Genomic DNA, 21,372 nt, shown 5'->3' on the forward strand with positions numbered 1-21,372 from the left:
TCCTGAGTGTTTACATCCTTTTTCTTCAGAGGGCCTAACATTGCCTTCCCTTATGAAGGCAATTATGCTTTGCACAATGAATATATAAAGCTGGTCCTGTTGTGGTTCATACCCACTGAGCAACTCTGCGGAGTTTTTACTGGCATGATGCTGAACTTGATAGTTCTGGCTTTGCCCTAATCCATCCTTTTATTTCATGGCAATTCCTCCCCTCACCTTGCTTTTCTATTTCTTCAATTAGAAGAAATAGAAAAGCAAGGGGAGGGGAGGATTCAATTCTTTACTAGTTTCACCCCATTTGGACTAACAAGTTTTCAGGTAAATGCTGTCTCTTATTATATGCTTGTAAAATCAACCCCTCAGCTGAACTGCTGTCTTTACAAACTATTACAATGTCAATAGTGAAAATTAGAGAGAAATTAGAAAATTAGAGTGAAAATTAGAACATTTGCACATCATGGAAACATCAGTGGTAAATCCAGTTAATGAACTTTAATGCCTCCTGAAACCTACAGTTCTGTGTGCTTCAGTTGCATGGAGCTACCTTCACAAAGAGAGTTTTAATGTACCCATCCTGGCACAAACAGTTTTCTTCCAAACACAGCAGCCACCATCTCTTTTCCTGTCAGGATACACCCTACTGGTATCCAGCAACATCTCCTGAGTTGCACGTGACATCAGCTGCCTGGGAACTAGCAAAATTGCATTGCCCTAATCCTCAAAGCTTGCTTGAACAGATTTGCTGGCACCATGCCTGTGCTAGAGGACAGGAACACTTAAAATCACATAATTTTTTGGCTCATTGAAGTCATTCTGTTGCCCTGTTTTTCCATTGCCATTCAGCCTGATTTGCAAGCAATTTTCTCAATGGAGTACTTCACAGAGGTTGGGAGGATGCTGTGCTCAATACTGCATTCTAGCCATAAGCCACATTGGTGTTGGTTTATTTTCTGGCACTGCCATCTTGTGAGTAATGCTTACCTTCCCAGGTTTTGGCACAAAATGCTTCCTACTGAGTCATCAGATGCCCGGTGAAACTTACTTCATTCAGACAGATTCTCTTCTTCTTCTTTTTTTCTTTTTTTTTTTTTTCTGTAGCTCACTTTCAGAATTTGTTTCTGCTTGTTAATGCAAGCCTCCGAGCATGCTGCTGCTGTGCATTTTTAAACACTTACCCAAATGTCATCTCTATTATTTCCAAACTCTCAGACTCTTTGGGGATAGCTTAGATGCAAATGAGCTGTCAAAGAAAGATTACTTGAACCAACATTCAGAATGACAAAAGGCTTACAGACTGCATGCACAGCACACGGCTTCCAGCTTCCCAGTCAGCCATTATTTGCCAAAATCAAGGGTTTATACACAGTCCAAAAATACATTCAGCTTTGTTACAATGGGGCACAGTTATTTTCCATTGAAAAATTTAAACCTCTTAGATCTAGGAAAACTCTGATTTTCATAGCTTCTCAGATGTTGCTCAGCTACTCACTCAACCCACACAGTTTTTGTACCTAAAAATTCACTTTAGAGCCTGTCTGTCCTCCAATAGGTAGAGCTATTTCTCCCTGTCACACACTTTTCCGGGGATGTTGCAGAGGTGGATTAAAAAAAAAAAACAAAACCCGCACTCACTTTACCCTGCACGGCAACCTGAGAAACAGGCAGTGTTGCTCTGACAAAACAAACCAGCACCTCTCTTCCAAAATCAATCCATGGCTGCATGTGTTGTGATTTTTGAGACAGTCCTGTGCAGGGCCAGGACTTTGGTAGTCTTTGTGGATCCCTTCCAACTCAGAACATTCAGTGATTCTGTGATCCAAGGGGATTCATGAGGACATGCAATGCTGCCACTGAGAGCAAAGGCATCACTTTGTGAAGCCCAGCTTTCTAACTGCAGATGGCACCCCTGATTCTGCTGAGGTGACACACATTTTGCTGAAGAGCTGATTTCTTCAGCAAGAAATAAGACAGCCCCAGAGACTGAGGGATTTAAACCAAATCCTGACCTGTTTTAACACTGTCTCAGTGTTACACACAGGAGATACACACACTCGTGCACTCATTAAAATGGGACAGCAAGCCAAATTCGCCTCTCATACAACTACTGACATCAACAGAAGGCCCAGTGTTTGAACAGCAGCTGTCACAATTTGTTCTCTGAATAATATTTAGCCAAGATTAAACCTAGATAGAGATAGCAGGTATTTTGCAGATATTCTGGTCTTACAATGAACATTGAGCAAGTCCTGGAAGTGCAGGGTTTGAGGGGTAAACAAGATACGCTTCATTCTGATTTCCTGTGTCCGCTGAGAACTCTTCCCTCCCACACTGGCAGTGGTTCAAATTATGCCTTTTTCAGCAAGATAGTAAAATACATTTTTAAAAGGAAATACATACATTGCACTTTTCATCTCAAGAGCCTGGAAAGTGCAGCTGGGTGTTAATTAATCAGCACAACATCTCTGCAAGTTAAAGGAATATTTTTATCCCCTGTGTGGAAACTGAGGCACCAGGAAGTAGAGTATACTACAAAGGGTCAAAAAGAAGTTCATCACTGGAGAAAAGAATTTGCCTAACTGCTGATAACTCTGGGCTAATAAATACTCTGTGTAATTGAAGTAGATGAGTTCTATGTTTTTCATGGTTTATTCCTGCTGAGAGATGCTCATTGCCCACAAACTGCTGAACCAAGACCGAATGCTATTCAGTATGTCATGCCCTGCTGGTCCTCAGCCCAAATCACTTCAGTCTGTAACCCTTGCCAGCACATTTTTTACCCTTTTGGCATGAGAGCTTCAGGTTGAAGGTAGCCAAGATGGTGGCCCACTGTATCTTGAGAGATAACACTGAAGAAAGGGTGCAGCAGGGTCAAATTTACATGCCACACACTGTTGTCTTGCTGGTAAGTATCTCCTTGGATAAAAGAGAGTCATGTGTCAACCACTGATGCTGCTGTTCACAGCACATGAAAGAGTATTTTCATATGTATGTCACTGTCTTTGAATGTGTGTAATGGGTGAACACTTACTGTTTCCAAGACTATGGATTCCTTCACATGTTCAGAGTTTAGGGCTAGACTAGAGCGTACACCAGAATTGCTCCTCTGCATTGCTTTGCAATCTGCCTCTCAATCTGAGCAGTGTTTTCCTACTGGTTCCCTGTGCCTTTACAACTACATATCCTGACTCAGACTGAAATTGCTTTATTCTCCTATTTCATTCTGCATTTGTTCAGTGGTATGCCAGGGATGGGATTCTTGGAACCAGAACCATTGTTAGCCTTGCTGTCAACAGCAAAGCATCCTGAGAGGATGAGGAGGGGATGGGGACTGCATTTCCCTGACTACACCATGTGCCACAAAAGCCTCTCCTAGGGCAGAACCAGCTGGGGAAGGAGGAGCACAGAGTAGTTACAGTCCTCTCAACTTGCCTGGTTAAATTTTCTCCCTTAAGAATGATTCACGCTGACCTAGAAAATGTAACAGAAATGGATATGTCGGTTACCAGGTTACTGCTGTGCCTTGCAAAATCATGGCAAACTCTTTCCTAAGGGATGAACTTTCACTCTGTGCCCCAAGTGAAACTGTCCTCTGAAGCACTGGGGTAACTGCAGTTTAAGTGGATTTAGTCACAGCACAGTTGACACTGCCTGTAGGGTAGAAAAGGCGTCTGTAGAAATAACAAGACCCTTCTGTATAAAAAGCAAGAAAGATTTCTGCAGGAGCTTAAGCTACATATCTCCAGCTGAGCATTGGGGAAAAGTCATAGTGGGCTCACAGCACCCCCAGAAACGTTTCCAGCTGCATCGCCAAATCTACAAATAACATTTTTGTGTGTTGTGTTGAACAGAATTTTATCTTTCAAGACAGAGGAAATGTACTGGACTCCACAGTAGTGATGATCACTGATTTTAGTATCTGCTTGTAAGCAGTTTAGAAGGCTCTGCTTGTATTCCCAGACAACTCAAAAGAACAGCTAGAAGAATTGTGAAGTCTGCCCATTTGCTTACGAAGTAGTGACAAGTCTGAAACTCAAAACGGACATTACAAATCTATGCACTGCTTCTCTGTCCATTGCCAGGGCTCCTAACCTTTTGTCCTATATCTGTCTTTTTCTAAGGGTCTGTGTTATTCTGGTTCAAAAGCACTACAGCATGGCAGAAATAGAATATTTGAAAACTAGCAAAATAAAGAGAGGGAAAAATTTTTGATCTCAAATAAATAGCACTAGAGCTGCAACACTGGATGTATTCTTCTTTCCATACTTATGTCAATCTTAAAGAGGGATTTTCTAAATAATCTGCATTTGTTACAGAACTTGGAGGATTTCTACCATTGTGCTACAGACCTAGGAGATCACATGGCGTTATTTAGGCTTCCGTCCCTACAGAGTATACCATTTCTTTGTTATGATGGTGATAGGAAAAAAGGACAAAAAAGGCTGAATGCAGGCCAGGAAGGGCTACATACCCTGATGTTGCAAAGAATAATTTGTGGTATAGGTTTTTTTGGCTTTATTCAGTTAACTTGTATTAGCAAAAAATTTGCTAGGTCTGCATGAGGTGGAGCAGCATCCAATTAAGTGGCATAACCATATTATTAGTTGGACAAAGCAAACACTTTTCACCAGAAATGACACGTATCTCTCCAGAGCCTGGAGAGGTTAGGGGTCTGAGCTTTAAGGCTGTAATAGTTCTGCTTTCAGGGCTGCTAAGTATGAAAATTATAGAAATCATCTGTGTGTGGGAAACGTGGCAGCAAGACATTGTACATGTGAGCTCAAAATCTGGTTTTGCTTTTTGTTTTGTTTTGCTTTGGTCTGGGTTTTTTGGAGGGGAGGGGGGTTTGTGTGTTGTTTTGGTTTCTTTCTTAGATACATCTAAAAATTGCATTTCACGTCCTTAGATCCTATCTGAGGCATAAAGCACTGAAAAAAATGCACAGATGTAAAAACAACATGTACTTCTTAAAACTGCTGGATATTTTTTTCAGCAATGTTGTTTTGGTTATGACTCAGAAGTTTGACTTGTAAGGCAACTTGGCATTTTGTTCACCAGAACACTTCTTATGCTTTGGACAATGCCTGTACAATTATTTGGGAGCTGATTTAGGTGGAGTGAGTACACTGAGTCCTGCAAACAGCACTGCTGGCAGTGCCCCAGATGTATTCAAAGCACTCACACCATAGTTAAGAAGAGTTGAAACTGGAGTATTTGCAGGTGAACTGGCATGTGGCATGCCAGGCCTTGCACATGCCCAACTTGTGCACAGATTACTCACAAGAACTTGGCCCTGCATGTATGATCATGCTGCTCCCTTGCAGACTGCATGCTTGCATGCAAACAGTAGAGATGAGCATTAAATCAGTCAAGGCCACAGGGTCACACTTGCATTCCCCAGCAGAGCCTGCATTTCATGACTTGAAATGTTGTCCTTCACCAAGGAAAAAGGGGCTACTCAAGTTGTCTGTGCTGAGAGACACCTGAGGTAACTCTAGTACACCAACTCTGGGCTTTGCAGATGCTCAGCACATCTGAAAACCAGGCACTTTATTCTGGTGCATGTGTACAGCTGCCTTAGGAGTCTCATTTCAGAAATGCCATTTGCAAATTCAGTTCTAAATATTTTATCATGTCTATTCCCCTCAGAAGGAGCTGCAGAGATTAAACACAAAACGCTTGTAGAGTCCTCAGATAAGATGCACTACTGACACGGAACGTACTGTTAATCACGATTAATTATTATTATTCTGCTGCCTGACAGGCATCTGACTGACGGATACTCCCTAATCCCTATTCTCTCTTCAGATTTTCTTCCTAATTAGTGTCCTCTAGAACCTTGTAATCACATGCCACGCAAATGAACTGCATGTTATTCAGCCAAACAGATGACAGTGGATTGGGTGACTTCCCCTGTCGCCAGCAGGCTGGAAGAGAAGAAGCTCCGGGACGCCACACGGTGTCAATGTTTATTTTCCCGCCGGGAAAAGGGAGCGGCGGCCGCGGGCGCAGGGCGGGAGTGCAGCGCCCTCTGCGGGCCGCGCCGGCACCGCCACCGAGCCGGGCACGGCACGCACGGCGCCCAGCGGCGGGCCCGGGGGTCGGGAGCGCACCGCTTCCCTCCGTGCTGCTAACATTAATCGGGAAAACCCTCAACAAACACCTAAAAAAACAAACCACACCCAAACAGAGTATGGAAGATGCGGCATCACCATTGTCCAGCTGGAATCCCTCGGAAATGGCCTTGAGTTGCGCCAGGGGAAGTTCAGGAAGGATATTACCTAAAAAAATTCTTCACGGAAAGGGTTGTCAAGGAACAGGCTGCCCAGTGAACTGGGTGAGACACCATCCCTGGAAGTATTTAAAAGATGTGTAGACGTGGCACTTGGGGACACGGTTTAGTGCCAGGCTTAATGGTTGGTCTGAAAGATCTTAAGGATCTTTTCCAACATAAATGATGCCATGATTCTATGAAATACATTCAAGCATTGGCCACAAGGCAAGGCCAAACACAAAGGCCAGCTCTCAGCTTTGCCCTGCAAAGGTGGCTGTCTGTTTTGGGGCTCCCTGAGCCACATGAGTCCTCTGCCCATGAGTAGAGGTCTGTGCACCCCTACCTTCCAAACCCTCCCAGCCCATGCTAAACAAAGTTCCAGACCTACATCCAGCCAGGCGGAAGGGTTCACAGTGATTGCCAGCATGGCCAGAATGGTGCACAGACAAAGAGCAGATACTGTACCTGCCAGAAAAGCTGGGTTTAATCACTTGATATAGCTGCAGAAATTAGCAAGAATTGAAGTTTGCAGGTAAGAGTAGACAAAATTCTAGACAAGCTATAATTGGCAAAACTAAATGAGAACAAGGAGTGAGCTAAGATCTCCTTCACCTGATTAAATGATGCCTGGAAATGTTTCAACGACACAGTAGGAATTTTTAAGTACCAGCCATATATACTTGTCAAGATTGCTTCATGACAAAAAACAATGCCAAGATTTCTGATCTGCCTGCCACGGAAATAAAATTTGACTCATTCAAAGGCACTCAATAAATTATAAATATAAGGTATATATCCTTCAGAAGAACTACACCAGCTGAGGTTTAGCCTGTATTTTTGGAGTCCCAATCTATCCTTTGAATACCTATCAGTTCCTAAAAATTTCCTCAGTCTGTAGGCTTGGTGTTTGTGATGAGAGCTTTTTAAAATATGTACTCTGTGTATGTCCCTATCATTCTCTAAATGTAAACCCCATTACAGTCCAGCATCAGAGGCATAGATGGAAGGCTCCACCAGAAGCATAGACAAGCTAGACAAAGCGTTGCATGTATTTTCCCTCCAGACAAGCCCACCACTACACATCCTGTTGCAGGCCACTGCTGGGCAGAGAAGACAGTGGCAAGCGCCCTCCTGGAAGGGGCTGTTGCATGGGATGGCTCATTGGAAGCCAGGGGCAGCTGAGTTTGTCCTGGCCTTTTTCCTGCCCTCTAGTGTGCACTCCTCATGGCAGCAAGGGCACAGTGTCCTCCACCATGGTAGGCAGTCTCTGTCACCCCTTAAAAAAAAACGGGTACAAACCCCACCATCCCTCCAATACCCTTCCCTTCTGCCACTCAGCTCCCACATTTATCTGATCAATTGGTTTGATTTCTTTATTTTATTTAAACCACACATGAGCCACACAATTTAAACCTAGGGATGGCTATTTTTCATAGTCTAGAATGGCATGGGAGACAAACATGCTGTGGCCTCCATAGTGCTGTCTTTCAAGAGGAAATTAACATTGTACCCTGCTTCCCTCTTCCACCTCACAGCTATGGCAGCTCTGCTCAGCCAAGATTCAGAAACAGACTTATTAAATAAGAAAATGATCATCAACATTTTATCACCTTTTTTCCAGACTTCCTGCTAGAAGGCAACAAAAAAGACTCAGTGTGGTTGGAGGTGAGCAGAGATCTTAACATCGCTTCAGCAGAAATTGGCTTTCATAAAGACACTTGATGGCCCAATAATTGATACAGCCTCTTAATACATACACTCACTTGATGGCAATTAGATCTGTAGTCTAAGCATTTCTGGAGTTTTTGCCAGGAAAGAATTGGGAAATTAATGAAGGCAAATTAATTATTTGTCCCTGTGGTTTCTGAAGTAAGAATACAGCTGTTCTTTATCAGCATAATTCATTTTTAATGTCTCCCAAAGCTCAGCTCAGCTATATGCGTATGTTCTTCATATGCCAAGCTTCTGTTCTGATTAAATATCAAATGGTTTTTAAATATCAAAATGGTTCTGTATTTCCAAGCTCTGTTATGAGCTGTGGGGAAAGAAAAACAAGGACTCCTTTGATCATACACACATGAGTTTTATATGATGACACCACCACTGGCTCCTAAGGATGTAGTCCCAATTTACACTTAGGGAAGTGAGGGAAGCTAGATTGTGTGCCATGATATATACCAGCCTGCTACACTGCAGCCCAAATGGTGGCTTGGGAAAGTAATAAGAAGTAAAGAAAGATGTCTTTTTACTAAATTGGACACAGTGATTCAAGCGAATAATTTTCAAAGATCAGAAATCTTAACATTTATAGACATTTATTTATTCCTATATTTTCCCTCACACAACAGCACAGCCCCACATGCCTTAACAAACTCCACAAGACTTGTTTGCCTGACCCAAAAGGGACACTGCAGGTCATCAATTTTCTTGACAAGTTCTTGCTCTGGTGAGCAATACATTACCTACCCTCTGACAGCAGGGTGTCAGCAGGAAAAGTGGCCTGCAGTAGCCTGCAGTGAATGCAAGAGGGTTCAGGAACATGAGAACAAATTAATTGAGCTAAAATAACGAGGAATGAAAAAGAGGGAGTGTGAGGAAGTGCCCCTCCATGTTCTGCTGTCACCATCAGAGCTCTCAAGGGCCAATTGTGCAGCCTTGGGTGGTGTCAGGGCAGCACCAGAGAAGGAGCAGGGAGTGGCAATGTGGGCACAGCTGGGAGTGGCTGCTCAGCTGTATTTACCCAGGGACTGCTGCAGCTCTAAAACACTGGGGTCAAGGGAGGGGAGGGCAGGGAATGCAAGGGGCTGCTGGCCCTGGAGCTTAACGAGGCTGATTATTCTCTTTCTCACAGAGCTCAGAAGGGCTCAGAAAAGCAGTAGTGTTCTGCTTCTCTCTGAGATGAGAATGAGGTGCTGCTTAGGTAGCTTGGAGAGGCTGATTATTGTTTTCCTCACAGTGATCTGCCTAAAGAGGATGGAGCCGTTGCCATCTAAATACAGGGGATGGATGGCTGGGAAGGGAGGGAGGGAGTCCAAAGAACTATCCCTGTGTTGGTCCTATTTGCTCATGATACAGGATCAGCACAGACTTAACAGCGTACTGGAGGTAAGCTCACATGGGAAATGGGACCTGAATGAGATCTGGAGGATTAGACCAAAGCAAGGAAGCTCTAGAGGAATTGTAAGTGAAGCTACTGAGGATGATAAGAAGTATTTGGTAGTAGGAGAGTCAACTGTGTGCCTGGAGAACAGCCATCCTTTTGTAAGGATGGAGCTAACAGAACTGATTGTGACTGTGCCTGAAGCAAATGTTCATGGTATTACTGAGATGTTTGACAATTTAGTCAGGGGAGCTCAAGATGAAAGGAAAAGTTATTAGTACTGTGTGTGCTGCAGAAAAAAAAGGGAATGAACAGTATCTAATATTTGTATCACACCTTTCATCCTGAAGGATCCCAAAGCACTCCACAAACCACACATGGAAGTGACTTCTGCCTCTGCTGAATATGGACGATGGGGTGAAACATGCCAACCCCTTTAACATCAGAAACCAGCACTGCCACACAGCAGCTCAGGAAAAAAGAGAGAGGTAGGCACAAATCAAAATGCAAAATAATAATTTTCTAGGCAAAGAGGTGGAAGAACAGACTAAAAGTAGGCAGTATTTTCAAAGTCTTCATTATACAAATGAAAAATGACTGTAATCGGGATCCATGCCTTACTGCCTCTGGGTGCTGCACATCCAGCACTAAATAATGTTCTTGCTCCACAGATTTCCCAGCAGAGGCACTACATATGAAAAATCCAAGCAGGTAAGTGATCTTCAGTTTAGCCCCTTGTCCTGCTGTCAAAACAAAATCACTTAAATTCCTTCAAATTTTATTGACAGGATGCATATATCTATTTACCAGTATTAAGGATGTTGTTTCATTTGGATAATAATTTTTTAAAAACATGTATTTTCAGGAAGATGAAAACAACTAAAAAAGGTCTGCTGTCTTCCTAAAATGAGGAGCGCAGTTCATGGGATTTGATTGCTCGGTTCCACATCGTATTTTTCCTATTTGATTACTTAAAGAACATGGGTACCCAAATCATGTTAGATTTAAGCTAACAGCAGCTATAGATGTGCAGCTACTGTTGCCTCACATGCTAATATTCACTTTTTTAACAGCCTTTCAAAACTAGAGCATATTTTACAAGCTCAGGCATTAAATTTTCCCCTCCCGTTTTATCATAATGATACATGAGAATATTTAGCAGGGTTTTATTTGCTGTGGGAAAGGGAAGCTGCATTTTCTGGGTCATTTTAAGAATATCTTTAACTCTAGCCAGTGAGGAATCATGGGTATAAAAGACATAGTGGTGACAACCGAGTTGATGTTAATCAGAATCCATATGTAGGTGTCTTTATGAAAAAAGTGTGTGACAGCTGATAAATGCAACAGCTTTTATCTACATCCTATTAAATGCCTAAACTGCAATAAAGGACCAAGCCAATCTTGTTTTCCACATCCCCATGATAAGATCCAAATTAACACAAGGTTTGCAGAGGCAAAGCTCCCCAGCCCAAGAGTATAGGGTATTTAGAGTTGTGTGACATGTCATTTTACACACAAAAGGCATAAAACTCTCATACTAATTAAGATAAAAAGTAATTACAGGTTCATGTATTAATAGCAATGATTAAAGAAAGTGCTAGAAACAGTTAAAACATTTTGTGTCATGAGCATGGTTTTTTCCTGCCTGTAGATGGTGCAGCAGGGCAGCAAAGTTGTTTCGTTTTTCCAAAGATTAAATTGGATTTGAAAACTATTCATTACCAGATGTTCACAGTTCAGAAGCATTTCTCCAGCTTAAGATTTGTGGCAACATTTCCACCCAACATAAAAATGTCAAGGAAAGCCCTGAAAACGAAGAAAAATCCTGTTTGGTTATATAATGGGTGGTGGCTTTTAAAATTAATGTTGTGCTTTTAATTTATTTCATATAGCAATGGCAGTGGGCTTATTCAAACAGACTTTGGGCACCAAGCCAAAAAACCCCACAACTGACAGGATCAGAATAGGCAACCTCCTGACCCCTCTCCATAAGCAAGAAAAGGACTTTCAGAACCTTAGTCTGACTTATGCTCAAGAGACAGCAAATCAATGGGGTTAAGTGCAAGGGAAGTAGATACTATTTTCTTTTCTGTGTTAAGCACCTTGGTCCTGAGTAACACAGACTCGGGGATAAGCCTAAAACAGCACTAATTCCATGTGCAACAGATTTATATGAAGGAAGTAGCACATTGATAGAGGTATTACATTAAAAATAAAGAGGTAAAGAGCAGTATTAGCCTTTGCACTGCCTCAGCCGTGCTGTGAGTGCTCTGTTGCATACTGTAAAATCAGCTGCTGGTGAGAGAAACATTTATGTAAAATTTCTTTCTGAATTCAGTAGTTTCCTCTATTTAAATGAGCAGGTTGAATTGATAATGGATTCTTGGGAGTTTCTGGGCTAGAAGTAATGGATGAAGTTCAGGTGTGAGCTTGTTTCCAAGCTGGAGTGCAAACTCTGACAGGAGAGGGCATGGCCAGCCCCAACTGAGTCTGGCTTGTAACATGGTGAAATTCTTATGTCTGTATGACAGCGGGTGATTTGCTAGCAAAAAAAATTTAATCAGCTGGTATACAGGCAACACCAGAAGTTTATTTTTTGCTGACTTTTTCACTGCTCTAATCCTTCTGCAATTATGCATTCTTGCTTTTGTTCACTTATTTGTAAATATAATTATTTCCTAATGCCGTTTTGCTACCTCACTGGGGTTGCTATTTGGTCTAGTGTATTTTGGAAGAGCCTGGTAAATCAGCCTATGTCCAGCCAGGACAAAATACCTTCACCCCCTCAATCTGAGGTGGTGAAGCCAAGTAGCCAGGCTGTCTGATGGCTTTAAGGGAAAACAGATGTGAAAACATGGACTCAGCCTACTTCTCGCAGCAGTGGTATTAATGCAAACTCAACATTTGTCTCTGATGAGTTTACTCTCCAGCCTATTTCTCCCAGCAGTGCTATTAAGTAGGCATAAGTCCACTGAGGTCAGTGGCTTTTACTGCCATAAAGCTGGTATAAAACCACAATCACTCTGATCAATGTGTAATTTGAATAGGAGGTTGGTAGGGACCATGTAGTCAAGATCATGTAGTCTACCTCACAGGAAGAAAAAGTGGTTTCTAATGCTCAGATAGAATTTCCTGTGTTTCAGCTTGTGACTATTTCTCTTGTTCTACCAGTGGGCACTGCAAAGGAGAAGATGGCTCCTCACCTAAAGCTATATAGCACCAACAGAATACCTGTTACATCCTGTGAGATGAGTTAATATTTCCAGAGAGAATCTCACTGCCTATTATAGAATGTAGAACTGTAGTTCTGTAACGAACAGAAGTATCAGTTCATAATGGATAGTATACAACAGGTTTTGACCATTAAAAAAAATCTACAAACCACTTCCATGCCAGTAAAGTCCAACAGTAAACCAAACTAACCTGAGCATGGACCTAGATACAAGCTCTACAATGCAATAGTCCACACTTTTTAATTAGAATATTAGAATCACACTCCCCTGAACGACCTGAACAGCTACCACTCCTCCAGGTATTCTGAGGACAGTTCAGGGAACAGCATCAAACTGTTTTCAATATGCACTTTGAGTGAGACTCCTTGAAGCTCACATATGGCATCTAAATGGCTTAGTGTGAGGCACACTCTGTCACTTGCCTTGCAGGGACAGATTGGCATGGTCCACTTTACTTACCAGCATAGGCAGACTCTTTCTAAGCATATTTCGTAAGTCAAGGAAGGTCAGAGTTGCATTATAGATTGCTGTGATTACTTACAATTAACATCTGAAACCTGCTGACATCAAATGGGAATGGATACTGTCACTTACTCCTAAGTAAACTGTACCTTGAATGAGAAGTTGTCCTACTGACTTCAGTGTGGGCCTGGGATTTAGCTGATGATTAGCAACTAAGATTATTTTTCCTCTAAGACCTTTGAATTTAAATGAAAATACTTATGGCATACAAGTTTCTTTGTGACAAGTAATCTCCACGCATGTAGTTGAAGTCTGCTGGGCACACTTATGAAAGGTAGAGGTGTCAGCCCCACTCCTCCCATTTCTGGTGGCTATCAAGGTCAGCAAGAGCCTTAACACAGATGCTGTAATAATACTGATAATTCAGAGAAACACCCTTATCTCCTCTGCAAAGGAAATCTGCTTGCATTTGCAAGGTTTGCTGAGTTAAGTTTCTTGATCCATCTACTGGGAAATGCTATTCAGCATAGACAAGGCCTGAATTCAAACAGAAAAATAAAATGGATTTACATTTCTCATAAGAAAAACAAGGTTCTTTCCTCAAATGTACTGTTTCTCCTTAAGATTGAAAGATCTTCATCACACATGTGCTGCGGCATGTTGTTCTTTCCAGATATAGGATTTTGCTGGGAAGTTGTGACACACAGTTTGTGGGAGCCCTTGCCAGCTGAGCAATGCTTTCACTAGTGCTCACCACACTCCTTAAACAGGCACGCTAATTATGTTACAGGCTGTCTGTATGGAGCTACATGAGACTATAGTATTTTCCCAGGAACCACAGCAAGAAAGTCAGCATGTGCCTTCAGTTGTGTTAGCTGTATATCTGCTGTGAACAGAATTTCTCTTGACAAATAATGACAACATCATTAAACATTCACCCTAGAGGTGTTTCAGGTGCTCATGAGTGCTCATACTTTCACATTGTCACTGAATGCTTCTTTCAGTACCAAGAAGTTACTGTGGAAATGTTCTTATTTAAATAAGAAAAATACAAGGCATTGATAAAAAGAAGTGTTTTTAATGCCATATACAATTAACCTGGTACAGCACAAATAGCTGGCCTCCAGCTCTACTTCATGTCACCAATGACAGGCCTTTGAGCCCATAGCTCAGTCAGTTTTCAATCCCCTTCAATGTCCTTTTAGCTAGTCCACACCTCATCAGTTTGCTTCCAAAAATGTTATTTGAAATATGTCAAAAGCCTAAGTAAAAATAAACAAGATCCATTGCTTTTTCCTCATCCACTCCAACAAGTAATTTCATCTTAGAAAGTGAGCTGAGCATGATTTTATTATCATAAATTCATGCCAACTAGCTTCAGTCTTTCTTGTCCTTCATTCATTTGAAAATGACTTCCAGGATTATTTGCTCCACCATCTTCTCAGGCACTGAAATGAAGTTGACTAGCCCAGATCTTTCCTCCTTCTCGCTCTTCTCAAAGACATGACTGATATTTGCTTTTTCTAGTCCTCAGGACTTACCTTCCCAATCTGATCCTGCTCTTATGAGGGTGTCTTCATTACTCCTGATTTTCTGATGAGTCTCAGGGACCTGGGAATCCTAAGACAAATCTTACCGGGGAAGACCAAGGTGGAGATGCCAATGCGTACCACAGCCTCTTCTACGTCCTTTGTTACCAGGTCAGATTTGTGAAGTAATTTATACTATTACATACAGCAGTATTTACATGAGCAGGAGGAAAACCACAAGTTCAACAATCTTAGCTGATAATAGGCTTCAGACACAGTAGTAACTACTTGCATTATAATGATCACTTTTTCCTCTTCTCAAAAAGATCAAGTTTAGAAAACTTTTAGAAGATCTACAAATCTACATTGGCATTTTCAGCTACAGTGGCTGAGCAGTTCCCTTCTGAGTGCATTGTTCCATCTCCTTTTAAATATAACTATAAAACAATGAAGTAGAGAGAAAAAGAACTCTGAAAGAAAGCAACAAATCATTTACATATCCTAAATTTGAAATCAGTGATGGCTCATTTGCACTTGAAGACTAAACTCTATCCAGCCTGGACGAACAGCTTTTTTTTCCATAGCAGAAAGAGATAATATGGGATCACTTATGGCAGGTGTATGGCAGTAATATAAAGAGGAATAAAAAAGAGGTGATCTTCATTTCTGGCTATGATATTTATGTGATTATTGATCATGTCCCCTCTAGTGTCCATACTTCAGAAAGGACAATGAAAAAACCAGAGGTGGTTCAACAAGAAAGCATAACTTTGTTTACAGAAAATATATATTGAAGTAAGAAACTATGGAATTTCAAACTTTGTAAACTTTAAAGAACTCTCAAGCTGATCTGAGACACCTGACTAGTCTGTTGGTATGTGCACATGGGGAATTAATGAACATTATCAGATACTGTGATCTGCAGGAAAACAGAACTGTGAGTTCTGTGAGTGGAGACTAAAGTACTGAAATTGTAAACAGCATCAGACATGCATTTTCTGTGGCTTGCACATACTACTGCTTGCCCCTATCTCCTACTCTTCAAAACAGTGCTGACCTTTTGAATTCACAGTGCAATGCAGTGGCTTCTTTCTTTCTTCTCAGCATCACATGCCTGCCATGAGGGCAAATGGACGACCTGGTGCCAGGCACAGACAGATTGCATTTGTTTTTTTCCATTCTCAGTCCTCTGCAACAGACATGCCACTCCACAGGACCCATTCTCATCAGTACTCTTACTACTTAACAGTAAATAGTGGCACATATGTCTCTCTGAAAAATACGTTTTAGTAGTTCCTTTATATTGTGAAGAAAACACCAAATGAATGACCTCTGTTACGCAGATCAAACAAATTATAGAGTCATTTTCCTGAATATCTCCATGGGAAATATCCACAACAGCAAGGCTCTCCTGGAACATCATCTGGAGTGCCAAAATCCTAGATTCAAGGCCTCTCCACCTGGACAGTCAAAACTGCAAACACTCAAATACTCTGCCTTCTGTGTAAAGCCCCGGGCTCATGCTTGGTCATATTGGATCATCTGGGACACTCAGGCAAAGAGATGTAAAAGAGCTCTGCGTGAGGCAGGGTGTTGACCAGAAGTATGCAACTTTCAGATAAAGGAGGGAGTGCTACCTCCTCCTCCAATGCGTCTGAGTAAGTGTCCCAGACTTCCGTTGCCAGTCACTAAAAATGCCTGCTAATGTGTCTTCCAAAGTCCAAATCTCACAACCCACTGACTTCATAATTAAATAGACTTTAGGGCTTAAGACTCCTGTGGAAGTCATCTCATGTGGTATCTGGTTACCCTGCACTGATCCCTCTGGCAGCAGATGTAGATGGACTCAGCTTGTGCAGTCCTGCTGCTCTGAGTGGTTTTTGACTTGTGTGTTAAACTATGGCTAGCACCGTTGAAATTGGAGGAAATAGGCACTAATCAGGCTCCTGTATGCTGGGGCAAAAAAAAAAAAAAAACCCCAAAAAACAAATAAGCCACCCCCCAAAAAACCAAACAACACCAAAAAACCCCACCCAAACACAAAAACTCCCTGTTGCTTCTCTAAGTGCAGTGAAGCAGGAAATTCCGGAGGCAGCTGCAGGTGGCTGGTGCTCGGACCACTCTCCTATGACCAACCAGCTGCACATTTCTCAACGTCTCTAACGCCAAACCCACACTCTGGCTCTGTGCTGTGCTCTGCAGTGCCATGGGCAGCCCGGCTCTGCCTCAGCAGTACCGGATACTGGGCAGGGACGGGGCCGGGTTTGGGCTCGGAGAGGAGCACCCCGGCAAGTGGGATTCCCATGACAGCCCAGCTATACCAAGTGGTGTCTTTTTTATTTGGCTGGAGGGACAGCATTTTGGGCCGCGCTGCAGCAGCCGTAACAGCGTTGGGGAACGCCGCAAACCCCTTCTTGGGGCGGTGGAAGGTAGAGGGAGGCAGGCCAAGATGTCCGTTCAGCCCCGCAGCGGCCGCCCGGCACGGCCGGGCTCCCGCACCCGGTACCCGCGGCGGCGGGGCCCGCTCGGTCACATGGAGGCGCCATTTCCTCTGCCCTTGCTTTGCCCTTAAAGCCGCCGCGGTGCCGCCGGCGCCTCGCCCCGCACGGGGCGGCTGCGGACGGGCGACGCGTCCCCGTCTGCCCCCACCGCACACTGCCCTGCGGAGAGGCGGGGGTAGCCGCGGCGGGGGCCGGGGCAGAGGCTCAGCTAAAACCAGCCCTCGCCTAATAAAGCGATGGGGCCCGGTGCCCGCGCCCTATAAATACGCTCGGTGCGCGGCCAGCGGGCTTTGGCCGGCGCGGCTCGGCTCGGCTCTGCAGGCGGGGCGGTGCAGTCAGCACAGCAGGGCCGCCGCTGCCGCCGCCTCCGCTGCCAGGACAGCCCCGGCCCCCGCACCCCGGCACCCCAGCGAGATGCCCCGAGTAGACGCAGACCTCAAACTGGACTTTAAAGATGTCCTGGTCAGACCTAAAAGGAGCAGCCTCAAAAGCAGAGCAGAGGTGGGGGCATCCAAACCTAGCATGCTTTTCCTCCCCCTTCTCAACGCTTAACTTCCTTAACCCGCCTTTCCCCCCGCTTTATTTTTATTACCCGGTCTAGCGCAGCAATGCCCTCCCCGATCGCGACGCCCTTTGCGTGGCGGGGGGATGCCGCTGCTCCCGGGAGGGGAGGACGGGGCCGCGTTTGCGAAGTCCGCGGCGTGTCCCCCCCACGACCCCAGGGGAGCCGGGAGTAGCCGGTGCCGCGCTGGCCTCCCTCGCTCCGCAAGCTGAAATACAAGGGGGCAGTGGGGGATTGCTTGCTCCTAACAGGTGCCTCTGCGGCGCTGAGCGGGGCCTGACCGCCGGTGTCGGAGGGGGCGGTGGCGGCGAACCAGCCGCGCTGCGGGACGGGGGTGTCCGGTTACCCGCCCCGCAGCTTGGGCCGGCAGAAGCCGGTGGTGACACCTGACAGGCAGCATTGCCCTCAGCCTCGGGGGCTGTGGGCGGTGCTGGTACCGAGGAACTGATGCGCTCTTAAAAAAAAAAGAGGGTGCCCCGTCATAGGGGGTACTGAGGGAAGTCACATCAAACCTGGGGCAATGGGTGCATTTCACCCTCTCTTTGGTTTCACCCCCGTGTGACCTGCGTGTGTAGAGCCCTGGAGTCCCCTAGGGCTCTGTGTGCCTTCTGGCCACTGTTAGCCGGAACAGTTCTGTGGTTCTCTCTCATCAGGGATCGGGAAAGACCCCGGGAAATCAATCCCATAAGGATCGATTGCATCCACAAAAAAAGATGGCTGCCTCAGGATCGAAGGTGCCTTCTTATTTACCCCACATAACCCCAAGGTTAACAAAGGATTTAGTTTGACTAAAGAAGGAATTATGTTGTGTTGGGGGATGAAAAGAGGATTAAGATTTTCTCCAGGGGACACGGGGGTGTAAGAGAGAAAGACTGAGGTAGAAAGGGAAAGTGAAACAGGGAAGCTGTGTTTACTATAGGCCTATGCCCAGGGATTTTGAGGGCATCAGCTAAGCAAAACCTCTTTGCCATCATAAGGTGTGAGAGGCCCTCTCAGCAGAAAGTTGATCTCTGGCAAGTAATTTGTAATTTATGATGAACAGTGTTCCATCTGAGTAACTCCTCATCGTGTGCAATTACTGCACTTAAGGCCTCTGGGCACTTTGGAGCCATTTGCTTGGGGACCTATGGATCCCTCCTTAAAATTCACTGTGCCGGCCTAGCAAACAGGTGGAGCTGTGCTCCGCCGAGTGAGTGGCAAGGCACATGGCTCCTTCAAGTGCAGTGTTTTGTATATTTAGCAGGGTGCAGGCTGTGAAAGAAGGGCTGCTGGGAAGGGAAAACGATAGGAGGAACATGAGCTGATACGGCAGGGTTGTAACGGGTGGCTCTGATGAACTGTTAAAACATTGCAGATGAGAAAAAGTGCGTGTCATGAGAGGGTCAGTGAAAACCGATGAAGGTTAGGAAATTGGACACCATCACTGAGGCTGTGGCAACAGGGATAAACAGAGTCTGTGAGAGCCAGATCTGCAATGGACAGCCCCAGTCTGCTTCAAAACAAGAATATAAATAAATAGTTCTGGCAGAGGAACAGAGGCAGCATACTACAGTGCCTGCTCCCCAGCAAGCTGCTGCTTTGAAGCTTATATCAGGAAGCGTCTGCTTCTCTGGTGTGAATGCCTCGATTTGCGCAAGGATAGCTTTTTATGCAGTGGCTAGAGTTCAGTCAGCTTCCTAGAGAGACAGTTTGGGATGTTTGCAGATCTTCCTGTAGGTTTGCTATGTTGGTACTTGTTTCTGATTCCTTGCACTGTCTTCATTTACCATGGTTGCTTTCTCTTTTTTGAAAATATATCAGAAAATGTGATGCTTGAATTTGAATATCGAAATTGGTCAGAGCAAGGGTGGGAGTGGGAGCAGCGTTATCTATCTGTGGGGTCTTGGTACTCACATAGCCTGTTCTTGCCTTGGCTGGGCTTGCTCATGCACTCTGTCCATTGCAAGTTCAACAGACAAGTTTCCTGTAGGAAGTGGTTAATTTAAATTTTTAAAATTTAATTAAGTTCACAAGAGCAGCACAGTTTGCTAAAATAGGTAGAGGGAATGGCAGCCAGCATGATCAACAGTGTTGACTGATTTCCACCCAAGGAAAAACATAAACATAGCAGGATAATTCAGTATGGAGAAGAAGCAGCTGTGGAGGATATGGTGAAAGTCCACAAAGTGAGGAGTGGCATGGAAAAGGTGAAACTGAGTAGTGGCTGTTGTTTGTCTCTCATAAAACAAGAAAAATCACTGAATATACTTACCAGGCAAAGGTCGTAGTTTTTATGCAGCATATTTGTCTTACTGCTGTGGGATATTGGAGAGGCTTAAAGGTATGAAGGACTAAAAAAGTTACAAGGCAAGTTCTTGCTTTGTCCTGCATCAGTTTTGCAGTATTTTGGTGTCTTTTCTGAAATGTAACTCTCCTCCTTTCTGATGTTCCTTTGTAAGAGATTTTTCCTTTGTAAAACCACAGGGCAGTGGTTCTGGTGCTGGCATCTGTGTGGAATTGGTTGTGGGGTACTTTTGTGTTCCCCTGCCCTTGGTTCTAGTTAATACATTGTGTTAAGAGGGAGTAAAGTAAACTAAATTTTCATACTTGTTTCACATCGATCTTCTTCATACTATTTTCTAATGTTAGTTGCAGCTAAAGAATGTTTTGTCATCCATGATGGCTGGAGAATTAGACCTCTGATAGTAAAGAGGAGAAAGAGGAGTTTCCATTAAGACATATCTTAGCTTGTTCACTAAAGTGACACTTCCCTTAAAAGCTTATAGAAGAACCTGATTCAGAGTTTATCACTAAGGCACCAAGTTCTTTTTCTTATACAAATCAGTAATAAATCCCTCACAATATTAATCAGAATCTAGCCTACAATTTGGAAGTGCTCAAAATGTGTTTTAATTGAATAGTAAAAAATCCTGTATTTTTCCTGTTGCTTTCTTTCTTGTGATAGAGTTCAGTTTAGTTCAGGCCTGCAAATGCTTTTGGGTTAAAGTTGCAGGGAGGATTAATGAAAACTGAAAGAGCCTTCATTTTTACTAGAGACTAAACTAATATCTTAGAGTTGTACTTTTTTTTTCCCCCTTTTGAGCATTTTCCCATAGGTAGGAAGGTCTTAGGTAGGCCAGTGGGAACTGATCTAATTTGATAATACCCCTTGCAGATGTAAGAAAAAATGCCTCATGTTACTGTGATCATTTGAAGGTGCTGAAGAAGAAATGTCTCTGAAGGTGAAGACGGATACAGTTGTAAGATATTAACTTAGAAACTAGCAGCTTCTTGGCTTAGCAGGGCAAGGTATGATTGTTCATATTGTATGGCAAGAGTGCTGGTAATTGTGACAAAAACAGCATACTTTATTATATGGTCATTTACCTTCAAGACTGGGACAAAGTCCTTTATGCCCTGGAGACAGAGGGAGTTGTAATTCTGACTTCTTTGGAGTTAGGACTTCAACTTTAATTTCTCAGGCAGCCATACAAACAGCTGAGATTACTTCTGTACAAAACCCCAGAGTCCTCATCGTCCTTTCTTTCCAAGCCCTTCTGCCTTTTTCCTTTTTGTTTTTTTATTTTATTTTGATTCTTTTTTAGGTAAGAGCTGTATTTAATGCAGAAAACATGGTTTTAAATTTTTTTTTCTTGTTTGGAGGGCAGAATTGTAAAAAATAAAAATAAAAAATTGATGTAATAGTGGAACAAAAGGAACAGGAAATGTGAGGAA

The 21,372-nt window shown here is 43.6% G+C and overlaps 1 protein-coding gene across 1 annotated transcript in view; it reads left to right on the plus strand.

Moving 5' to 3' along the window:
• Positions 1 to 17,149: 17,149 nt before the first annotated feature.
• Positions 17,150 to 21,372, plus strand: part of GMPR (guanosine monophosphate reductase) — a 42,033-nt gene continuing 37,810 nt past the window's right edge. Inside the window, exon 1 of the mRNA XM_074543308.1 lies at positions 17,150 to 17,597. Within this exon, the coding sequence (XP_074399409.1) occupies positions 17,511 to 17,597 (87 nt within the window). The 5' untranslated portion in view covers positions 17,150 to 17,510. The remainder of the gene's footprint in view (positions 17,598 to 21,372) is intronic.

The sequence above is a fragment of the Zonotrichia albicollis genome, chromosome 1 (assembly GCF_047830755.1).
Source record: "Zonotrichia albicollis isolate bZonAlb1 chromosome 1, bZonAlb1.hap1, whole genome shotgun sequence".
NCBI classification, from domain to species: Eukaryota; Metazoa; Chordata; class Aves; order Passeriformes; family Passerellidae; genus Zonotrichia; species Zonotrichia albicollis.